Genomic DNA, 21,087 nt, shown 5'->3' with positions numbered 1-21,087 from the left:
GATACTGTTGTTTTATACTGTTGTTTTGATATTTTTGATGGTTTTAAATTTTGTATACTTTTTAATGTTCACTGTTTTTAACTTTTATAAATCGCCCAGAGAGCTTCAGCTACGGGGCAGTATATAAATTTAATAAATAAATAAGAAGGATTCAGACAAGCTGGAGCATGTTCAGAAGAGGGCAATGAGGATGATCAGGGGTCTGGAAGCAAAGCCCTATGAGGAGAGACTGAAAAAACTGGGCATGTTTAGCCTGGAGAAGAGAAGATTGAGGGGAGACATGATAGCACTCTTCAAAAACTTAAAAGGTTGTCACACAGAGGAGGGCCAGGATCTCTTCTCGATCATTCCAGAGTGCATGATATGGAATAATGGACTCAAGTTACAGGAAGCCAGTTTCTGGCTGGACATCAGGAAAACCCTCCTGACTGTTAGAGCAGTATGAGAATGGAACCAGTGACCTAGGGAGGTCATGGGCTCTTCCATACTAGAAGCCTTTAAGATGCAGCTGGACAGCCATCTGTCAGGTATGCTTTAAAGTGGATTCCTGCATTGAACAGAGGGTTGGACTTGATGGCCTTATAGGCCCCTTCCAACTCTACTATTCTATGATTACAGGAACCTGTTGAGCTTCATGGCTGAATGAATGGGCATTTGAACCCAGTTCCTGCCAGTTCATCTGATACAATCCACTGTACCACAGTAGCTGTCCAGAGATTGTTCTGTGAATAAACTAAGCAAAGCATTTGTTAATAAACTGTCCTGTTCAACAGCTTCATTGCTGGAGGAAATAGATCTGACTTTGAGGCTACCAATATGCATTACATATGTTGTGTTTTTAGTTTTGTTGGTTTTTTAACCACAAGAACATAGTTTGAGACCTCTTTAATCTGAATAGAATATGTCATCTAATGTCTGGATGCTAGCATATTTGATACATTGATGAGAATAATGATGATGGGGAAAAGGAGGGTGAGGGAAGACATGATAGAGGTGTACAAAATTATACTTGGTGTGGGGAATATAATAATAATAACAACAATAATAATAACAACAAAATAATATGATACATTTATTTCTTACCCGCCTCTCCCTCTGGATTGAGGTGTGGAACAACATTATGGATAGGGAGAAATTTTCTTCCCTCTCTCATAATGCTAGAACCCGGGGTCATCCCATGAAGCTGATTGATTCAGGACAGATAAAAGGAAGTTCTTCTTCACATAGCACATAGTTAAACTGTGGAATTCACTACCACAAGATGTAGTGATGGCCACCAATGATGGCTTTTAAAGTAGGTTGGATAATTCCTGGAGGAGAAGGCTATCAATGGGTACTAGTCCTGATGGCTATGTGCTACCTCCAATATCCAAGGCAGTAAGCCTGTATACACCAGTTGCTGGGGAACATGGGAGTGAGAGTGCTATTGTGTCCTGCTTGTGAGTTTTTGGACAACAGCTGGTTTGCCACCATGTGAACAGAATGCTGGACTAGATGGATCCAGCATGGCTCTTCTTATGTTCTTATAATGATGATAGATTCTATAGTGCTGGGCAGACTTTAACACTTCTAAAAAGTGTTGCTCGTTTGAGTAAAGAGGATGAACAAAATAGCATAATTTCCTGCCTTTTTTAAAAAAAATCCTGTTTAAGCAATTCAAACCACATAGGAAGTTCCTTTTTAAAATGGTTCTTTGCAATCATCCAGGTTAGCTTCCGTGGGTGATGAGGTCTGACATTGTTGATTCCCAAGATGGCCAATGGGCTTTAATGTTCCCACTTCATTTGGGCTGTACAGAAAGAAAGATCTGTGGCATAAAAGAATACTCACCCAACCTGAGGATGGTCTGTCCAAGGTGCTTCAGGTTCTGGAACTGAGGGTGGAAATCAGTTCCTAATATGTGTGAGTGTCTTTCATCCCGTCTCCATATGTCCCTGTGCAGCCTTCTCCAACCTGGTGCCTTTCAGATGTTTTGGACTACAACTCCCACTAGCCCCAAGTAGGAATTATGGAAGCTCTAGTCCAAAACACCTGGAGGACATGAAGTTGAAGAAGGCTGTTCTAATGAATCTGTAGCTGAATAGGTAGAATCCAGAATGTGTTCCAGAAAGGCTTTGGGAGAGGAGCTTCAACACTTTCTGGAATATCCGAGTTGACCAGTGCTTGTTTTTCAAGCTGGGAGCTGAGATCTAATGCCAGAAATATATTTAAAAACTAGATTTAGCAACCTCTGCAATCCACACTCCATGGTTGTGTAGCATCAGTGACAGCTGGAGCATTGCTGCAGGAAAGGAAATGGAAACTTTTGCCTTTTTTTTGTCCAGATGTATTCAGAAGATCACTTCAGATCAGTGTCTGCCAGCTTTCTTTCTACAAAGAGCAGATATGTTATGTCAAAGGCACCATCATGTTTGGTTCATTCTCTAAGATCATGAAAGCATAGAATCTATGCCATAGATTGCTAAAAAAAAATCATTTTATGGGGTTGTATCCAATGGAGCTATTCCACTGATGGAACTGGGTAGGGGATGATTTCTCCCTCCCTACCACAATTTAGATATGCCTGCCTGAGACTTGAGATCTATTGGAGGAGCCCTCCTCTGCGTCCCACCAGTGTGAGACATACGCTATGGTGGGACATGGAGAGGGCTTTCTCTGTTGTGGCACCCCGGCTGTGGAATGCCCTCCCCTTGGAGGGCCAACTGGCACCAGCAATGGCCTTATTTTGGCACCAAGTGAAGACATGACTTTTTAACAAAGCCTTTGATGGCTAAATTCACCAAACTTGCACATGGTTTTAATTGCTTTCATTGTTTTTACTACTTTTAAATTCTATACTGGTTTTAGTTTGATTAATTGTTTAATTTGTGTTCAGCTACGTGTATTTATTGTTTATACTGTTCGCATTATTTTATCTTACACTGCCCTGAGATCCCAGTGATACAGGGTGGGATACAAATGTTTTAATTAATAAATCTTCCATGTGCCCTCAAAATCTGTTCCAGTGGGCTGAGAAACCCTGTGGGGAAGATTTTTGGGGTGTGTGGAGGGTTTCAAGGGGGAGAAGAGAACAAGAACGTCTTGTTGTGTTGGATTAAACCCATGGTTACACAAACTAGACCTTCATCATATCTAGGGTGACCGTATTTTGGAAACCAAAAAGGAGGACAACATGGTTGCCCCCAAGGGGGCGTGTCCACCCAAACATAGCCTTGGTCACATGTCTGATTTTACAGCACACATTTAAGACAAATCTGTTCTACATAACATCTTAATGTTAAAATCACTGAAATAAAGAACAAGTGAGAGATTCAATGTATCTGAAATTAACTTCACTCACTCCTACTTTTGTAGGTTTTGCTGTACTTTGAAGCTTTTGCTATACTCTGTGTGTTACATTCGCCCTTTCCCTCAAATATCTTTTCTGACTGTATCTTCACTCATTGCAAGCTGCTGTTGTTGTTAACAGGATTTGCTACTGGCCCCAGATCTGTTTCAAATTTGGTATGGCTAAAGCTCTACCTAAAAGCTATCATGGTGCCAACTTTCAGCTCTTTATCTTTAAAAATGATGATTTTAAAAATAATAATTTTAAAACCTCAATTTTTAAAAAAAATTCCTAAAAAATCAATGGATGAATGTATCTGTTTCAAATTTGGTGTGGCTAAAGCTCTACGTAAATCCTATCATGGTACAAAGTTTCATCTCTATCTTTAAAAATGACAATATTAAAAATAACAATTTTAAAACCTCAATTTTAAAAAAATTCCTAAAAAATCAATGGATGAACGGATCTGTTTCAAATTTGGTGTGACTAAAGCCCTTCCTAAGAGCTACCATTGTGCCAAGTTTCATGTCTTTATGATGGAGTTATAAGCATTTTCATTAATTCCCATTAGAGCTGCTCTTTGAAAAAAAAATCCGGATTCCCCCCCTCCCGGATTTGCCATCAAAAACCCGGGCAAATCTGGGCAAATCCGGTCATATGTTCACCCTATCATATCCATTCCAGTGCTGAGCTTTTGGTATCTGCACATCCTTACTAATCCAAATTTCTCCTTCCTCTGTTCCTGTCTGCCTGCCAGCTTCATGTCCACGTCTACTAGATTAAAAAAGTTTCCATTATCTGATACGATCTCCCTCCCAGGTAGATCCTATCTGCTTCTCTGACATGACTGCAAATGGCAAAACTTTCAAATTTAGGACCTACACTTTTTATCAAATGTCATGGCTGATGGAAAATTATTGTTCATATGGCTGAATTTAAAGTGTGAATATGGCCACAGCTAGACCTAAGGTTTATCCTGGGATCATCCAGGTTCGCCTCTGCCTGAGCACTGGATCCCTTGTGTGTCACCTAGATGAACAGGTTTGACCCCTGGATGATCCAGGGATAAACCTTAGGTCTAGCTATGGCCCATGTCTTTCTTTCTTTTTGTAAATAACAAGAATGAATGTAAAAAAAGGATACTTTTAACTGAAATAACAGCAATAGTTTTAGAAACTGTCTATCAATAATAGAGTTATTGATCTCCCACATTTATAGCTTAGGGTGATATACCAACTGCGCCCTTATCTGGACAGAAATAGCCTAGCTACAGTTATCCATGCTCTGATAACCTCTCGTTTGGATTACTGCAATGCGTTATATGTGGGGCTGCCTTTGAAAACGGTCCGGAAACTTCAACTGGTACAAAACAGGGCAGCACGGTTACTAACAGGGACTGGCTGACGAGACCATGTCACGCCAGTCCTTTTCCAGCTTCATTGCTGCCAGTCCAGGTCCGGGCCCGATTCAAAGTGCTGGTATTAACATTTAAAGCCCTAAATGGCTTGGGGCCAGGCTATCTGAAGGAACACCTCCTCCCATATGTACCTGCCCGGAACCTAAGGTCATCCTCAGGGGTCCTTCTCCACTCTCCAAAGGGGGTGAGGCAGGTGGCTACCAGGAGGAGGGCCTTCTCTGCTGTGGCACCCCGGCTGTGGAATGAGCTCCCTAAGGAGGTTCGCTTGGCACCTACATTATATGCTTTTAGACGCCAGGTGAAGACCTTTTTATTCTCCCAGTATTCGCTTCTCGGCCTTTTGGCTAAGATCAAGTGTAGTATTTTAACTGTCTATAAATAAATTTTAACTGGTGTTTTAAATTTGTAATTTTGCATTGCTGCTGTTTTTATCTGGTTGAGCTTTTATATTGTATTTTATATTATGGTTTTATACTGTTGTTTTATACTTTGAATGTTTTTAATTTTTGTGAACCGCCCAGAGAGCTCCGGCTATTGGGCAGTATAGAAATGTAATAAATAAATAAATAGCCCTAAACAGCTTGGGACCTCGATACCTGAGGGAGCTCCTCTCCCTTTATATGCCTGCTCAAAATTTGAGATCTGTTGGAGGAGCTCTCCTCTGAATCCCACCAACGCAACACATAAATTATAGTGGGACATGGGAGAGGGTGTTCTCAGATGTGGCATCCCGGTTGTGGAATGCCCTCCCCTTGGAGGCCCGACTGGTGCCGATGTTGGCATTGTTTCGTTGCCAAGTTAAATGTGACTTTTTATCAAAGCCTTTGAGGGCTAAATTTGCCTAAAAGCTGCACATAGTTTTAATTATTTTTATTGCTTTTAATTTTTATACTAGTTTTTAGCTTGTTAATAGTTTAATACATTTTTAGCTGTGTACATTATTTTTTTGTTTTATACTATTTGAATTGATTTTATCTGTATGCCACACAGAGATCCCAATGTTAAAGGGTGGGATAAGAAATAAAAATAAAATAGATAAATAATTTTAAAAGTCATGTATCTGGAACTATTGGTTCTGGTGTTAAGCAGCCTCTATCAATAGATTCTAATTACAGAGCTAAATATAATAGAGGAAGAAGACCTTAAGTAATGAAAAATTGTCTAGATGAGCAATGGGGCAGCACTCAATGACAAGACCTTAATATTTCAGAACTCTATAAAAAATAAATATCTAAAAAATGTTTCCCAGATTTTTATTCAATACTATCAGCAAAACATATGCAGTCATTTTTCAATGTGCTGAATAAATATCGGTGAATAAATATTATTCTCATCCTTCCCCCCCAAACTGCAGATACTTAGACAAATACTCATCCAAAGGATGACAAGTTCTTGGGGGGTGGGGGGTGGAAGTCCATGATGTTGGAGAGGAGGCAAAAATGATGCTTTGATGTCTCTGGATGAGAAATTGGAGGATGTGAAGCCAATGGAACTTAAATTCATGATTTTGTGGAGTTTGACACAGAACAAACAGGCCTCATACCCTCATGAGATATGCAGTAGTCGTACTTGGGTGCTTCCTACAATCAAAGTTCCATTAGGATTTCTTAATTTTCTACTTTTTAAAATATGGGTTTTTGTAGGGTAATTTTAGTTGCTGTTTTATAATATTGGGGAGTAATTCTTAGGGCAAACATATGATCTTCAGTTTGTGGAAAGGAGTTGGTTTCAGCTCTTTTACGGAATTGTATGTTTCCATTAAGTACACATGTCTGACGTGTGCAGATATCTCCATGCACTTGAAATAAGTGAAATCCTACCTAAAAGAGAGGGAAATTGTGCTGTATTCCTTCAAGAGACTTCTGGACTCCGCTGTCCTTCCTCCGTGGAGGGGGAATGCTTGAAGGCCCCTCTTCTAAGGACATAGAACTCTATTTCTCTACCTCTCCCTTCCCATGCCCCAAATAACTATGGTGGGCCTTTGGGAGGGCAAAGAAAATGAAGATGGTGGCCATGGGTGCTTTGGGACACCCACAGTGTTTTGAGCATGCTCACTTGGAGCACACACAAAGGGTTGAGCCCATTTGGGGGCAAGTGGCAGGATGCTCTGCCGGCTTGAATATATGTTGAGAAAATGGAAGTTTTTGCAAGTGCTATGTGTTGGTTTATGCCAGTGCACTCAATACTGCTAGCACATGGATACCATTGGATCTTTCTCAATGGCCGCAATTCAAAGCACACTTGCTAGGGACAAGACCATATTATACACAGTGGGGCCTACTTCTGACAAATACGGGTGGGATTATGCTACAGTTTAAAAGAAGAGTGGACAATGCTAAGAGGAAATGTAGCAAATAGTGACATAGGAAAGAACGAGAGCCCAAAATGGTGTTGTCTATTTACTGAGAGCTTTTCTCTGTGCACCTACATGCATTGGCCACTACTTATGTGCTTCCAAAACCACTCTTACCCTCACTACCTCAAACTGTGAATGAAGTGATAATCCTAACTGTTCCTTCCAAAATGTGACATGTAAATACACCTTCAGTAAACAACAACCAATACAATCACAGCAGGTGTTATGGGTGTGCAGAGTGGGTCTGCTCCTCCCTGAAATTCGAGGCAGAGCGCTGTTGTGGCAATTCCCCACCCTGATTTTCAGGGTGGCTCTGCCTCCATGCACTGTCTGATTGACTACCCGGCAGAAAACCACTCCATTTTCAGAGAACCACTCTAATGGGAATTAACAAAAATGCTTACATCTCCGTCATTTTTAAAGATAAAGCATTGAAACTTGGCATCCTAGTAGCTCTTAAGTAGGGCTTTAGCCAAGACAGGTTGGATGCAGATCCCTTCATTCCTTGATAATTAGGTTTGTTTGTTTGTTTAAAAAATCCCCCTACAACCATTCTCCTCCCCCCCACACACTTCAAATGCACTTCAACTTCTCTCAAGAGAGCTTGCAGAAGTTTCAGAAACTAGAAATCTCCTGCAAAAATCAAAGTCCCCTATCTCCATTTGTGGAGTAAGAACATGTACACACTAACACATAAAGGGGAGCATAGAGTGGTACTACAAGAAGCAAATAAAAGCAGACAGACACACACAGAGAAAAGAAAAGCCAGCAAAGATAGTTGGTTCTGGCCATGTAGAGAGAAGGAGTGATGTTACTTCTAGTCCCCCCCACCCCCAAATAATTAAGTGCTCCCTTTTTGCTGCTAGTCCTTTTGAAGTACAGGAGAAGAAGTCAGGTGTGGGTGGTCTTGAGGCTGTGGTTTAATGATATTCCCTTTCCGTTCACCTTCCCCACCACCTTCAAACTATTATGTATAAGAATAGATTTGTCAGATGTCACAAAGATATGGTAGTCTTGAGAATTATTATTTTTTTATAATATATTTTTGATCGCCAACCCAGCTCCTTAAGGGCAAGGCTATGAGGCAGTAAGAATAAAGATGGTATAAGGACCCTGGCAATGAAGCAGTGAATTAACGATGTGTTAAAGGGAGTTTTTCGAGCAAAGCAACCTTACAGACATCTAAAAGGCTCCCCGAGGCTTTGGTTGTACTTTAGTTGTTCCCAACTCCTCTTTTATATTAAGTGGCAGTGAAGCTGTACTCAAGGCTTCTCCCCTTTTCAGACAAAGGCTCCAGGTTTGGTAGAAGTTCCATCCATGGCAAGAAATGGCATCAGGTCCTGCCTTCCCCCTGCATGGGAGAGCTGGGAATGTCAGTACAGACTGGGTTTGGTTAGCGTTAAAGAGACAGCGTTTATATTGTAGGAAAAGTGACAGCCCCTACTACTACTTAAAGAACAATTGCCTTTGATTAAACGAACTTACAGATGCTAATGAGGATTGGGAGTTGAGGGAGGGAGAGAAAGGGTTTCCTCTGTGATTAAAGCCAGAGTTGCAATCTATCGCAGCTAAACTGTCTTGTGCAATGTTGCAAGACTTTCACCACCTTGAGTAAAAATAGTTAGCTGGCTGCTTTTCTCTCTGAACTGGGGGAAAGGGACTTGGATATAGTCCAAAAGCAAAATAAGCTTGCTCTGACCAATCTTTCTGCAATGCCTTTATAAAATGACTTCTGGATCCTAACCGTCATATTCATCTGTTGAATGGTCACATAAGCAAAAATCCACACTGGGTCTTTGAATGCATCAACCAAAAATAAATAAATGCTAAGTTAGGAGAGTCAAACTCTTAATTTCCCATCTTCTTGTTACCTGCACTCCAATACATGAAGCTCCCCTTTTAAAGTTAAAGGTCAGTCTTTCATTCTTTTGAACGGTGTGTATGAAGAGGTGATCAACTTCATGTCTTATCTTTGACAGCTTAGTCTGGGATGCCTAAAAGTTTCATTGCTGTGGCACAGAGAGGCTTACAGACAAAATAAAGAAAATATGAAGATCTAAAAATAACTGCCTCTGGGTTGCCATATATATATCAACATCTTCCACTCAGTGAAGTTTTTATAGTGAGAAACATCTTTCCTTCCAGATGACACTGCTATCCCATTCTTGCAAATTTCTCTCTCTTTGACCAGTGCGTGTTAAGCAAAGTTTCTCTTGAATTAATGCATTGTCTCACATGCCATTAGTAAAAGCTTAACCTATAATCTCCCATGTATACAGAAGGGAGAGCGCTGTGTTTTCCCTCCTCCCGCTTGGGCAAAAGCTGGCCTAACCACCTGTTAGCATTACATCACTGGCTCCCAAGAACACAGTTGTACCAAAAGCCCTCAAACAAAGTCGCTCTTCTTGCATTGTTTGCACTCAAAGAGCTGATGTCATGCCAAGCTGATGTCATTGTATGTCTTTTGTGTAAATGCCATGGAAACCGGGCAGGTGGGAAGCCTGAGCTGATGTCATCTCGGATCGAGGTGAAGAAAGTTGTGAAGCTTCTGCTTTTCTACTTCGGAGTTTCTGGAACAATTTGCTCGAAAACCGATTGGGGAATCCTGAAGCACGTTAGGGCAATAGTATTTTTTCCCTTAAAGTGCCTTGGTTTCTTCTGTATTCTTTTGCTGACACCTCCACTCCCCATCCTTCAGATAATCTCTTCTTTGTGAAGCAGATGTGTCCATTACGGAATTTTGCTACATTTTGTAAGGAAAGCAAAAATCTTATTGTACGGTCTAAATGGATATGAGTGAGTGATAGTCATTTTGCCCGCACAAAGCCAAGAAATGTGTGTTTCACGTTGAGAATCTAGATGCTGCTGTGAGTATTGTTTCAATTTTCTCCTTGGCATCTAGGAACTGAAGGAGAACTAGGGTTAGATACTAAAATTAAAACTCAAACCAGCAAAAATAATTAAAATAAAAGAGAGAGAAGGTGGAGAAGGAGATACTAAGTGGATGTTTGTTTGTCCTCTCCCCATTTGAAAAACAAATAGACATCTGGGAAATGAGAGAATTTGGAAATTCAAGTGCAATATCGCACTTTTCCCCAATGTGATTTCCTTTAGATGCTTTGGACTACAACTCTGGGATTCCTGATAGTTGGCTGTGCTGGCTGGGCCTGATGGGAATTGAAGTCCAAGACATCTGGGAGGCAGGGTTGCAACATTCCATACCAAACAGAGTTAGATTCACCTAAGATGCAATTCTACGCACGTTTAGACAGAAAAAAAGTCCTACAATTCTCAGCATTCCACACCCAGCAGTATTGGCTGGGGAATGCTGGGAGTGTAAGATTTTTTTCTGTCTAAACATGCATAGGATTGCATCTTTAAAAACACACTGGAACCAAGCTGACCTATTGACAACCATTGTGTTTTATTTCCACTAGGAGTTTACCTGGTGTGGGTTATGTGGCTGGTGGCAATCTTGTTAATTACCAGTGGAAAAGTTCAAATAAAGAGATAATGGTCACATTCATGTTGTTTACCCTAGTGTGTGCATTTATGTGAGAGAGGTTTAGTATTTATTATTATTATTAATAATAATGTGAAGATACTACCTGCGTTGCAGCAGTTGCCATCATCTGCACGGCTGCACTCCATCCGTTGTCTGCAGCCACCAGTATTTGTGGCCACACTTTCTGACTGTGTGGTTCCTGAGTGCCTGGTTCCTGAGCAGTCTTATGGGCTTCAGTTCCAGTGCTTGGCAGGGAATGAGAGCCACAGCCTCGGTAACAGTACAAGAGTGCCTTCTCCCTTACCAACCTGCCTGATCACTGAGGTTGTCAGAGAACATGTTCCTGGTGGTTCTACATGGACCTATGGCCTGACTGGAGTCGACCTGGAGAACGGCCTGCAGTGTGGTGGCCCCCTTTCTTTGGAACTCCTTGCCCCTGGAAGTCAAGCAGGCGCCAATACTGTGTTGCTTTCCGCACCTCCTGAAAACAACGCTATTCCAGGAAGCATTCCTTGACTAACAGCCACGGTTTTTACTGGCATTTTGTTTTTAAAAAAGTATACCATAATTTGAATGGTGGGTTGTTGTTGTTTTTAGTTTTTGTATCTTTTACTATTTTACTTCTTATGTTCACTGCTCTGGAATCTGTTTCAGATACGGAGCGGTACACACATTTTGTAAATAAATAAATAAGGTTGTGACTTTGCTTGGTGCATCATGGATGTCAGCGTTAGTTGTACTCGAGCTCTGCGTGACTCGTGTTTCTGAAACCCTTTCCCACTTCTTTCTCTCCGTTACAGGTGGACTCAGCAGTTTTAAACAGAACCACGAAAACCTCTGTGATAACTCCCTCCAGCTCCAAGAGTGCTCCGACGGCGGAGGGGGAGGCGCCGCCGCGGTGACGTGTACGCTACCTCAGTCCATCCCGACCACGCCAGACATTGAGAACGCCGAGCTCACCCTGATCCTGCCCTTCCTCTTCCTCGGCAACGAGCACGACGCGCAGGACTTGGAGAAGATGCAGCGGCTGAACATCGGCTACATCGTCAACGTCACCACTCACCTCCCCCTCTACCATTACGAGAAAGGGTTGTTCAACTACAAGCGGCTCCCTGCCACGGACAGCAACAAGCAGAATCTCAGGCAGTACTTCGAAGAGGCGTTCGAATTCATCGGTAACTATCCTTGCTCGCCACCCTCTTCCCCAGCCCGTGGCTCCCATGGCTGCTTTTTCATGGCTTGGGTGTGTTTAGCTCTGGGCCAAGAGGCACAGAAGCGATGAGTGGTTATCTGTGCCCAAGGGGCAGAGTAATTGTAGCCACCTTTTTGATTTGAGCAGAGGGATGTGGTAGGAATCCGGTTGGGGGGTGGGGTTTGACGAGCTTTTGTTGGCTTTACCCCCCCCCTTCTGTCTTCCACCAGCTGCCCCGACTTGGTGCCCATTGAGTCGGGCCAGTTGATGGAATTTGGGCGATCTTCTCCCCACCCCATAAAAGAGCATTTGCGAACATTACTGTTTTACTCTGTACAGCACCATGTACATTGATGGTGCTATATAAATAAATAATAATAATAATAATAATAATAATAATAATAATAATAATAATTACGGCTGCAGAATGTGCATATTTGCACGATTTGCACAAATCACAGCCACAATGTGCACGAATTATGCAAATTTGCATCATTTGCGACTGAGATTTCTATTTGCATAAATTACAGCCAAGACAAAAAAAAGTGTTATAAGTCCCCAGAACTCAGGGAAACCACACTGCTCAACTTGCAAAGGCAAGCTAAGTTGGGCGCATTGCAGAAGTCCAGTGAGCCCTCAAAAGGCTGTGCTTCCCAGCAATGGACATCCCTATTTGAGCATTGCAACACCTCTGGTACTTTAGTGGTAGTGGTACTTCCAGAGAAATTGACTGGTCGCTTCTTTACACACATTACACAAGGTCTACATGGGTTTCAAGCAGAATGTATGCTTGACGGGGAGGTGCTGCAGCCAATCTCTGTCACTGTGGCAATTGGACTTGTGTGATGCATTGGTTTGCAAACATCTGTTTTCCACATGGACACATGATCTAAGGGCCAAAACTGACATTGCTTTAAATCTGTTTCTAGCATAAAAGTGAGAAATGATATAGCAGCTAGAGTAGGTGTAGGTCTCCTATCCGGATCTTAATAGACCCCCTACCCACTACACTTGGGTCCAGTGGAGGTTGGTGGCTCCAATTAAGTGGGTGGTGAATCCAATCCAGGTTTAGTTAGAACCAGTCAGAACTCTATAGGAGCTATCCAAGACACTTCTTTACCTTGGATAGCTCCTTTAGAGTTCTGACTGAAACCTGGAGCGGATTCACTGCCTCACTGACATCAGAACCATTAGCCTCTATTGCTGAGGTCTCAATCTATGGAAAGTAGGTTGCTGGATGAGAGAGACCATTGATCTGATCCAGCAAGGGTGCTCTTATGTCCTAAGCCATTTTCCCCATCACTCCTGTCTGAGATGCTTAACTATCGTTACTGCTCACCTCCTCAAGGTATACCTAAGAAGCTTCTGAGGAACCCAGCTTTATCCAGAATGCAATTTGACTGAAGCCCTAATGCAGGTATCTGCCTGCAACAGGAGTCAGGCTAAACCAGGGAGTGGATGTGGCAGACACATGCAAGCCTTGCCCCCAACATCCCAGCATGACCATCTGTTTTGGCAAATTTAGTGAAAATATCTGAGAGTGGATTGTAAGTGTGTTTGCCTGAAGGCTCTTACAACCCTACCCAAAACTGAGAATCCTGGGAATGCAGGTTGGGGGTAGAGGATTCTTGCAGGCGTGTCCAAACCCTCTTCCCCAGTTTAGCACAACTCAGATTGTAGGTGAAAACCTGCAAGAGTCTTACGATTTCTAGTTTTCAAACCCTCCTGCCCCCCCCTTCAAAAAAGAAGCATAGGAAAGACTATGCAGGGGAAACGGTAGCAAACCAAGTGGAATATAGAAGCCTGTAACTTGTCAAGAATAAATAATTGCCTGTTGTTTAGAGCTGAAGATCCTTGCTTTTAAAGTACAATGCCCCCTTTGCAAAAGAAAATAAATGTTAACTCCTTTGTTATTCTAGCATTAGAAATGCTTTCTCGTCACTCACTATGTCTAGCATGATGCATCCTTTTGGCTTCCAGATCTTGGCAGAATTCCTGAAGTACAATAAATGTGCTTTTAGATATTGTTGCGATGTGAATAAGCTGCCACGTCATCTCTAGAGGTAGAAAGAGGCTACCTTTTCCTTGGGAACCAAAACCATTGTGCCGGCATAGTACCTAACTGGGCTGATGTTTGCCTCATTGGTTGCTTATGAAGTAGATGCACAATTTTTGGCACTTTGGTCAGGTTTATGAATGAATTGGCATAAATTTGGTTCCCTGCGAATGCTCCTGTATTGTCTACTGTCATTTTCAACTACGCATCTCTTTTTGTTCAGGTCCCATTCTCTCTCTCTCTCTCTCTCTCTCTCACACACACACACACACACACACACACGCACGCACACGCATGCACGCACATACGCAACCGCCCCCTGAACAGAATTGGCCTGCTGCACAAGAAGGAAGGTTTATTTTCTCCTTCTTTCAGCACAGATGGAGTCTACCATCAACTGGAAATTTTGTAAGGCCTCTGGCCTTGTCTAGCCAACTAAGATGTCCCCCAGCTCCACCCAAGCTGCACTGCACTACTACTGTGTGGCAACTTAACTAGAACTGCTTGGTTGTGCTGGGGGAGGAGAACTGGATATGGCCAACATGGGGATGTTGTGGGCATCCGACTGAGTCTGGGAATCTGATGGACTCCCCTGTGTCCACCTCCTCAGCCCAGTTGAGCAACCGCAGCATGTTTGCAGGCCTGTGGGTTGAGCACCCACGTGGCCTGATGAGCACCCAGCAGCCATCCGCCCTCGTCCATTGCACGTGACAATGGAGGCTCTGGAAATGACTTGATTTCCCCGAGGAAATGTGTAATTTCTGGAGCCTCCATTGTTGTGCACAAAGGAGGCTCCGGACGAAGGTGGACAGCTGCCAGGCGCTCATAGGACAATCACTGAGCCACCAAAGAAGCTTTCGTGGTGTGCTAGCAGGGGTGAGCGGCAGTGGCAGGCTGAGCATCTGATGAGTTAGACCCAGGTGAGTTCTCTCATTCCTACCAACAGGGTTGGTATTGCTTATTCCTTGATTCATTGGCAGGTATACTGTTTGAAAGCAGCAAGAAGGTAGTTGGTGCGCCCACCCTTAAAAAGATTTTTTTTCCTGACTAGCCAGCTAGATTCACACCTGCATAGTGAGGGTGTGTGTGTGTGAAAGAGAGAGCATAATACATTACGTTATGTTATGTAAAAGACAAGAGGATATCAGGATTTTTAAGGGCAACAAATGGGATACCTGGCAGTAATTGCCGCTTTAAAAATGTTTTTCTTAATGTTCATAAATCTTACATGCATTGTACGTTGGACTGGCCAGCGCTGGAGACAGAGCTGGACTGGCCAAAGAAGCATTTATTTGGGGGGTTGTTTTAAAGATGGTTTTGATGGAGAAAAAGAGCTGTAATGAGACCATGCAAGCTTTTTAAGGGCAAACACAGAGGGGAACATCCCCTAAGCGAAAAATTCTTCCAGGGCTTTCTTCTTATAAATGTGTCATATATGGTGGAATTCATATGTTACAGAATTTCTGCCATTTGAACATTAAGTGCTTTTTACAACAACCAAAGAAGATTGCTAATGACTTCCCTGTAAGACAGGAATGTATACACACAATCTTAAGAGTAGCTCTTCCCCCTCCCTGCTCAAAGCAATGTGTGAACTCTGAATCACTTTGGATACAACTCAATCTAGTCCAGATTGGGTTGATTCAGGAGATGTCCGAATCAAAACAGTGCTCTTCCCAAGTAGACTGAATCAGAATCTGCACCAATCCAAAGCTTAATTAATGATTCAGAAATTTGGATGGATACAGACACACAAAGATGGCATCCGGCTTGTCATGTCATGCAAACCTAAGTGGCAGAAGTTGTTTGAGGGTTAGACAACTCTCAAATTGCCCATGTTTAGGGTTATTTCAGGGTTGTCTAATTCTAAAGCATCCCCTGCCGCCTGAGTTTGCATGACATGGCAAGCCAGGTGTCCATGGGCACCATGCAAAAATGGTGTGTGTGGGTATCAGGCACAATGCGACAGTCCCACAGGTAAATCAAGCCATGGTGGTCTGTCTTGACATGCAAACAGGCCCACTGTGTCTGCAAAAATAGATACATCTTTCTTCAAGCCAGCCATTTAGGGAAAATGCCAGGGTGGGGAGATGGGGGAGGGAGAGAAGGGATGTAGTTTTGTGACTGATGGTTTTAACTTCCAAAAGGCTTTTGATAAAGTCCCTCACTAAAGACTCCTGAACAAACTTAGCAGTCATGGAGAGGTCCTCTTATGGATCAGTAACTGGTTAAAGAACAGAAAGCAGAGAGTAGGAATAAATGGTCAATTCTCCCTATTCTCCCTATGGGGGGAAGTAAATAATTGGGTCCCACAGGGATCAATATTGAGACCAATTCTTTTCAACTTGTTCATAAATGATCTGGAATTAGGAGCGAGCAGTGAAGTGGTCAAGTTTGCCAATGACACCATATTATTTAAGGTTGTTAAAACACAAAGGATTGTGAAGAGCTCCAGAGCGATCTCTCTAAGCTGGGAGAGTGGGCATCCAAATGGCAGATGCGGTTCAATGTAAGCATGTGTAAGATGATGCATGTTGGGGCAAAAAACCCAACTTCAAGTATAACCTCATGGGACCAAACAAGGAAGAGAACTTGGGATTGTGGTAGAGAGCTCAACAAAAATGTCCACCCAGTGTGCGGCCACTGTAAAGAAGTCAAATTCCATGTTAGGCATGATAATAAAAGGAATTGAGAATAAAAGTGCTCGAATCATACTGTCTTTATACAAATCTATGGTGTGACCATGCTTAGAATACTATGAATGGTTCTGGTCACACACATAAAAAAAGATATTATAGAGCTGGAAAAAGTGCAGAAAAGGGAAACTAAAATGATTAAGGGGTTGAAGCATCTCCCCTATGAGGGAAGGTTACAACAGCTGGGATTGTTTAGCTTGGGGAAAAAGGAGACTAAGGGGAGACATGATAGAGGTTTACAAAATTATGCATGGTGTGGAGAATGTGGATAGGGAGACATTTTCCTCCCTCTCTCAAAATACTAGAACTCAGTATCATTCCATGAAGCTGATTGGTGGGAGATTCAGGACAAATAAAAGAAAGTACTTCTTCACACAGTGCATAGTTAAATTATGGAATCCACTACCACAACGTGTAGTGATGGCCACCAATTTGGATGGCTTTAAAAGGGGGTTGGATAAATTCCTGGAGGAAAAGGCTATCAATGGCTACTAGCCCTGATGGTTATGTGCTATGCCGAGTATCTGAGGCAGTAAGCGTGTATGCTCCAGTTGCTGGGGAACATGGGTGAGAGGGTGCTGTTGCACCATGTCCTGCTTTGTTGCTCCCTGATCAATAGCTGGTTGGCCACTGGGTGAACGAGTGCTAGTCTAGATGGACCCTCAGTCTGATCCAGCAAGGTACTTCTTATGTTCTCATGTTCCTATGTAGCTTATTAACCATGCAGTGTGGCTTATTTTTCTCAAACAAGCCACCTTGAGAACCCATGGTTTGTTGTTGCATTGTTCAGGGTGGTTAAGAAGCCACACTGCATGGCTAACAAGCCACCATGCAGAAAATGTCCTGGGTTCAGACAATACACTAACCCAGGATTGTTCAACAAATGACCCATGGTTCAATAACAACCCACACTCAAAAACAGAGTGTCTTCTCTCCTTTTAAACTGGTAAGTGTTTTTGCTGAGTGTTTATTTTGTGGAATGCATTGTGAGCTCACATCCTGAAGTGAACATCTGCATCTTTTTCTGTTCTTTTTCAGAGGAAGCTCACCAATGTGGGAAAGGCCTCCTTATCCATTGCCAGGCTGGGGTGTCCCGCTCGGCTACCATAGTCATTGCTTACCTTATGAAGCACACACGGATGACCATGACTGATGCCTATAAGTTTGTCAAAGGCAAGCGACCAATCATTTCTCCTAACCTTAATTTTATGGGGCAGTTATTGGAGTTCGAAGAAGATCTAAACAATGGAGTCACACCACGAATTCTTACGCCGAAGCTAATTGGGGTGGAGACTGTCGTGTGATGGGAAAGAAGCATGTGACGATCGTATTCTTCACTTGATGTGGACTTAGAAGGCATGGGTGGGGTGGGGTTTTTTTAGCTTTATTGGGGAGAGGTTATTATAAGACAAACTCTGGACGAAAAATGTTTTGAGGACAAGATTCTAAAAAACACGAGGACTTCACAGATGTTATGGGGAATGCCGTTGCAAGTTGATTCTCAAATTTAAAAAAGGGGTGCAGGAGAGAGGCTTAAAAAGAAACCAGTTTTTAAAAATTCTATGTGCGTGTGAGAGAAACTGGACACTATATATTTTTATTTCCTTTTTGGTGATTCAGCTACTTGTAGAGATTATGACTAAGTAGTCTGTGCGGGTTCATAGACCGAAGACAGCTATGTTTAAAACAAAAAACAAAAAACCACAACCAGCCGAAATAAAAGCAAAAAAGGCAACTAAGTCCACGGGCCTTGAGATTTCAAAGGCTTTGCTGAAGTAAACCTAAGCAAATTGCTTGCTGGTGCAAAGAAGATCAGAGCAGCTTAAACTATCTGCAAATCACTTCTCACCCTCCTGACTAGAGAAAATCTTTTTATTTGCCGTGTTTCATCTTCCGGTACTATTTTTCTATTTGGGGTAGGGAGTGGGATGTTGTGGGGGTGGGGGTGGGGATAGGACATTTTAACACCAAGGGACTTGACCATTTTATGCCATATGCCTTTACTGGCTTCTTGTGCAATAATAGTTTTCGGGAATGGAAAGAGTTCTTTATTTTGAGTGTTCAAGCCAGTTACAGCTGGCTGCCCAATAATATTTTTTTAAAATATAGCGCAAAGGTGGCTGGCTTGATTTAGAAGAAGGAATACCACAAAAGCAATTATTTTTCCCCTTTTCTGATTCTGGTTATGGTGCCATAAACCTTGTTACATATGTATATCAGAATGTACAAAGATCAAGAACGAGCAAAGTTTATTTAAAATATTTTTTCGCACAAAATACCAGTGTGTTTCTGTTCATGTAAAAAAAAGTTGATTATAAAATGAAAACTGTTTTAGAAATTGTGCGTGTGTGCGTGTGTCCTTTTTCTGATTTCTTTAGTAAAACACTCCTAACTAGTAAAGCTTTCAATCTGCAAAGAGTTTGGGGAGCTTGCTGTGACTCCCAGGTGGATAACTTACCCATGTAAGTGTTCCATGTGGCTCCTATCTAGTTTAGATGTACTTATAGTAGCCTAGTTTAGATACAATCATCTCAGTCCAATTCAGCCTTCTCCAACCTGGTGCCTTCTGGATGTATTGCACTACAACTTTCATAATTCCCAGCCAGCATGTTCCTGGATGGGGATGATGGGAGTTATAGTATCACACATCAGAAGGAACTAGGATGGGGAAGGCTGAATTAAACAATGGTTTATAGAACTGAGATCTGACAGGTTTTCCATCTTCCCCTTTTCTTCCACGCCTTAATTCAATACTTCTGGGTTTTCTTAAATCACAGTTTTCAAGTTCAAATGTAACAGGAAACAATGGTTTATGGAAGTCTAGATATATGGAATTAAACCATTTAGGGGAAGGAGAGTAGGAAGGGTCTGGGGGCAATACTTATTCTTGGAGTTGTCTTCATGGTTTAGTCAGACCAAGTGATCATATATGAACCAGGTCTGCATGCTGAACAACTGATTAGTATGTGTGCAGCATTAGTACACTAGAAACACGTCCACCAGTTACCTCTGGCATGTTGACACTGCACATGTATGGCCAGGTGCATATGAGAGCATTTAAATATGCTACATGGTATAGCTCAGAGCTCTTATCAGGTTTACGTTGGCCCTTAGTATTCTCTAACACTCACCTTCACTCTACCTTTTCTTCCATTTTTGGACGATGATTGAACTTGTTCCCCCTTTCCTTCTAAAGTTTATTTCACAAGTTGCCAATGTAAACCTTTCCCAGGGACATGACTTTTTTGTGGTGTGTAACTGCAGAGCAAAAAAGAGACCATTAGATGGGTGGGGAAATTATTGGTCGTGATGGGGCATATCCACAGATGGCTTTTTGCCAGTGCTTATCCACATAACCAGCATCTCTTACATCTTCAAAGTGCTTGTACTAGTCCTTATGAGTCCATAAGGGGGGGGGGGCAATATGGCTGATGAAATTCACATGCTGGTATGTTGCCGAACGATCCTAAGTCTAGACTTAGCTAGACTTAGTTCTAGCTAAGTCCCAAGTAGTGAACCAGCAGCATGAAAAAGAGCTATGCCAGGGGTGGATCAATGGAGGTTTCCCATCTGTTCTGTGTAGGCTGCATAGCCAGTGGAGGATGCCAGTTCCAATGTCAGTGGGGCAGTGAATCCACTCCAGGTTTGTCAGGACCCATCAGAACTCTAAAGGAGCTATCCAAGATGCTTTGCATAACTCCTTTAGAGTTCTGACTGGTTCTGACTGAAACCTGGAGCACATTTGCCACCCCACTGACATGACACTGAATACAGACTCCACTGTATATGGACAGTATGCAGTTGCTCTTAGCCAATTACTTGCTAAGCAGTTGCCATTTCACACCACTTGGAGCAAATTATACACATTTACATTTACAGGAATCCTGAGGAAGCAGCAAGGCAAAATAAATAAATAAATGGAGGAATCTCTCTTGTGTGCTTATGATGTGATAACTCACTCCCTGGAGAATTCACGGCAGACCCTCATTCTGCCCATTTCCTGCTAACAGCTTATTGCTGACTAATTTAATGTCCATATTCAGAATGATAACTATTTTTGTATCTCTTTAGGGGAATGGCCTTTCCCTTTTTAATAGCATTTAAATTTGAATTTGCCTCCCAATGTATTTGTTATATTATTTTGATCATGGCAGTATGTAAACACAGCATTTACCACTGATCTTTCACTTAGGTGCACTAGTGTTTCTCAAGTAGTCGCCTTTAGGAGTTTCCCACTTCCTAGCATAATCTTGCCATTTGCTAGTCCAAAACTTGGGTCACGATCCTCTGCAAAGCTCTCCTGCACCAGAGCCATCAAAATGAGCAGTGTTGTGCCGTTCCTTCATTTCAATGGTGCATGCAGCAGAGCTCCCAAGCGAATTGTGCCTCTGATTAGGATGAATTCAGAATGTTTAGAGACGTGTTTCATCATGGTGGAAGTAATTCCAGGAAGCTTTATAGCTGCAGTGAGGGCATTTTCATTTCTTTTCAGATCCAAATCTATATAGACTGAACAAAGTGAAGTAAGGTGTATCAA

The 21,087-nt window shown here is 42.3% G+C and overlaps 1 protein-coding gene and 1 pseudogene across 1 annotated transcript in view; both read left to right on the top strand.

The window, feature by feature from the left end:
• DUSP10 (dual specificity phosphatase 10) overlaps positions 1–18,468 on the top strand; it is a 57,983-nt gene extending 39,515 nt beyond the window's left edge. The window contains exons 3-4 of the mRNA XM_063124094.1: positions 11,407–11,781; positions 17,589–18,468. Of these exons, the coding sequence (XP_062980164.1) occupies positions 11,407–11,781; positions 17,589–17,854 (641 nt within the window). The 3' untranslated portion in view covers positions 17,855–18,468. The remainder of the gene's footprint in view (positions 1–11,406; positions 11,782–17,588) is intronic.
• On the top strand, positions 5,070–5,159 carry LOC134398550 (U2 spliceosomal RNA; annotated as a pseudogene).
• Positions 18,469–21,087: the final 2,619 nt, after the last annotated feature.

Source organism: Elgaria multicarinata, chromosome 4 (genome assembly GCF_023053635.1).
Source record: "Elgaria multicarinata webbii isolate HBS135686 ecotype San Diego chromosome 4, rElgMul1.1.pri, whole genome shotgun sequence".
NCBI lineage: Eukaryota > Metazoa > Chordata > Lepidosauria > Squamata > Anguidae > Elgaria > Elgaria multicarinata.
Note: the sequence above shows the minus strand (reverse complement) of the source record. Positions and strands in the feature narration are given on the sequence as shown.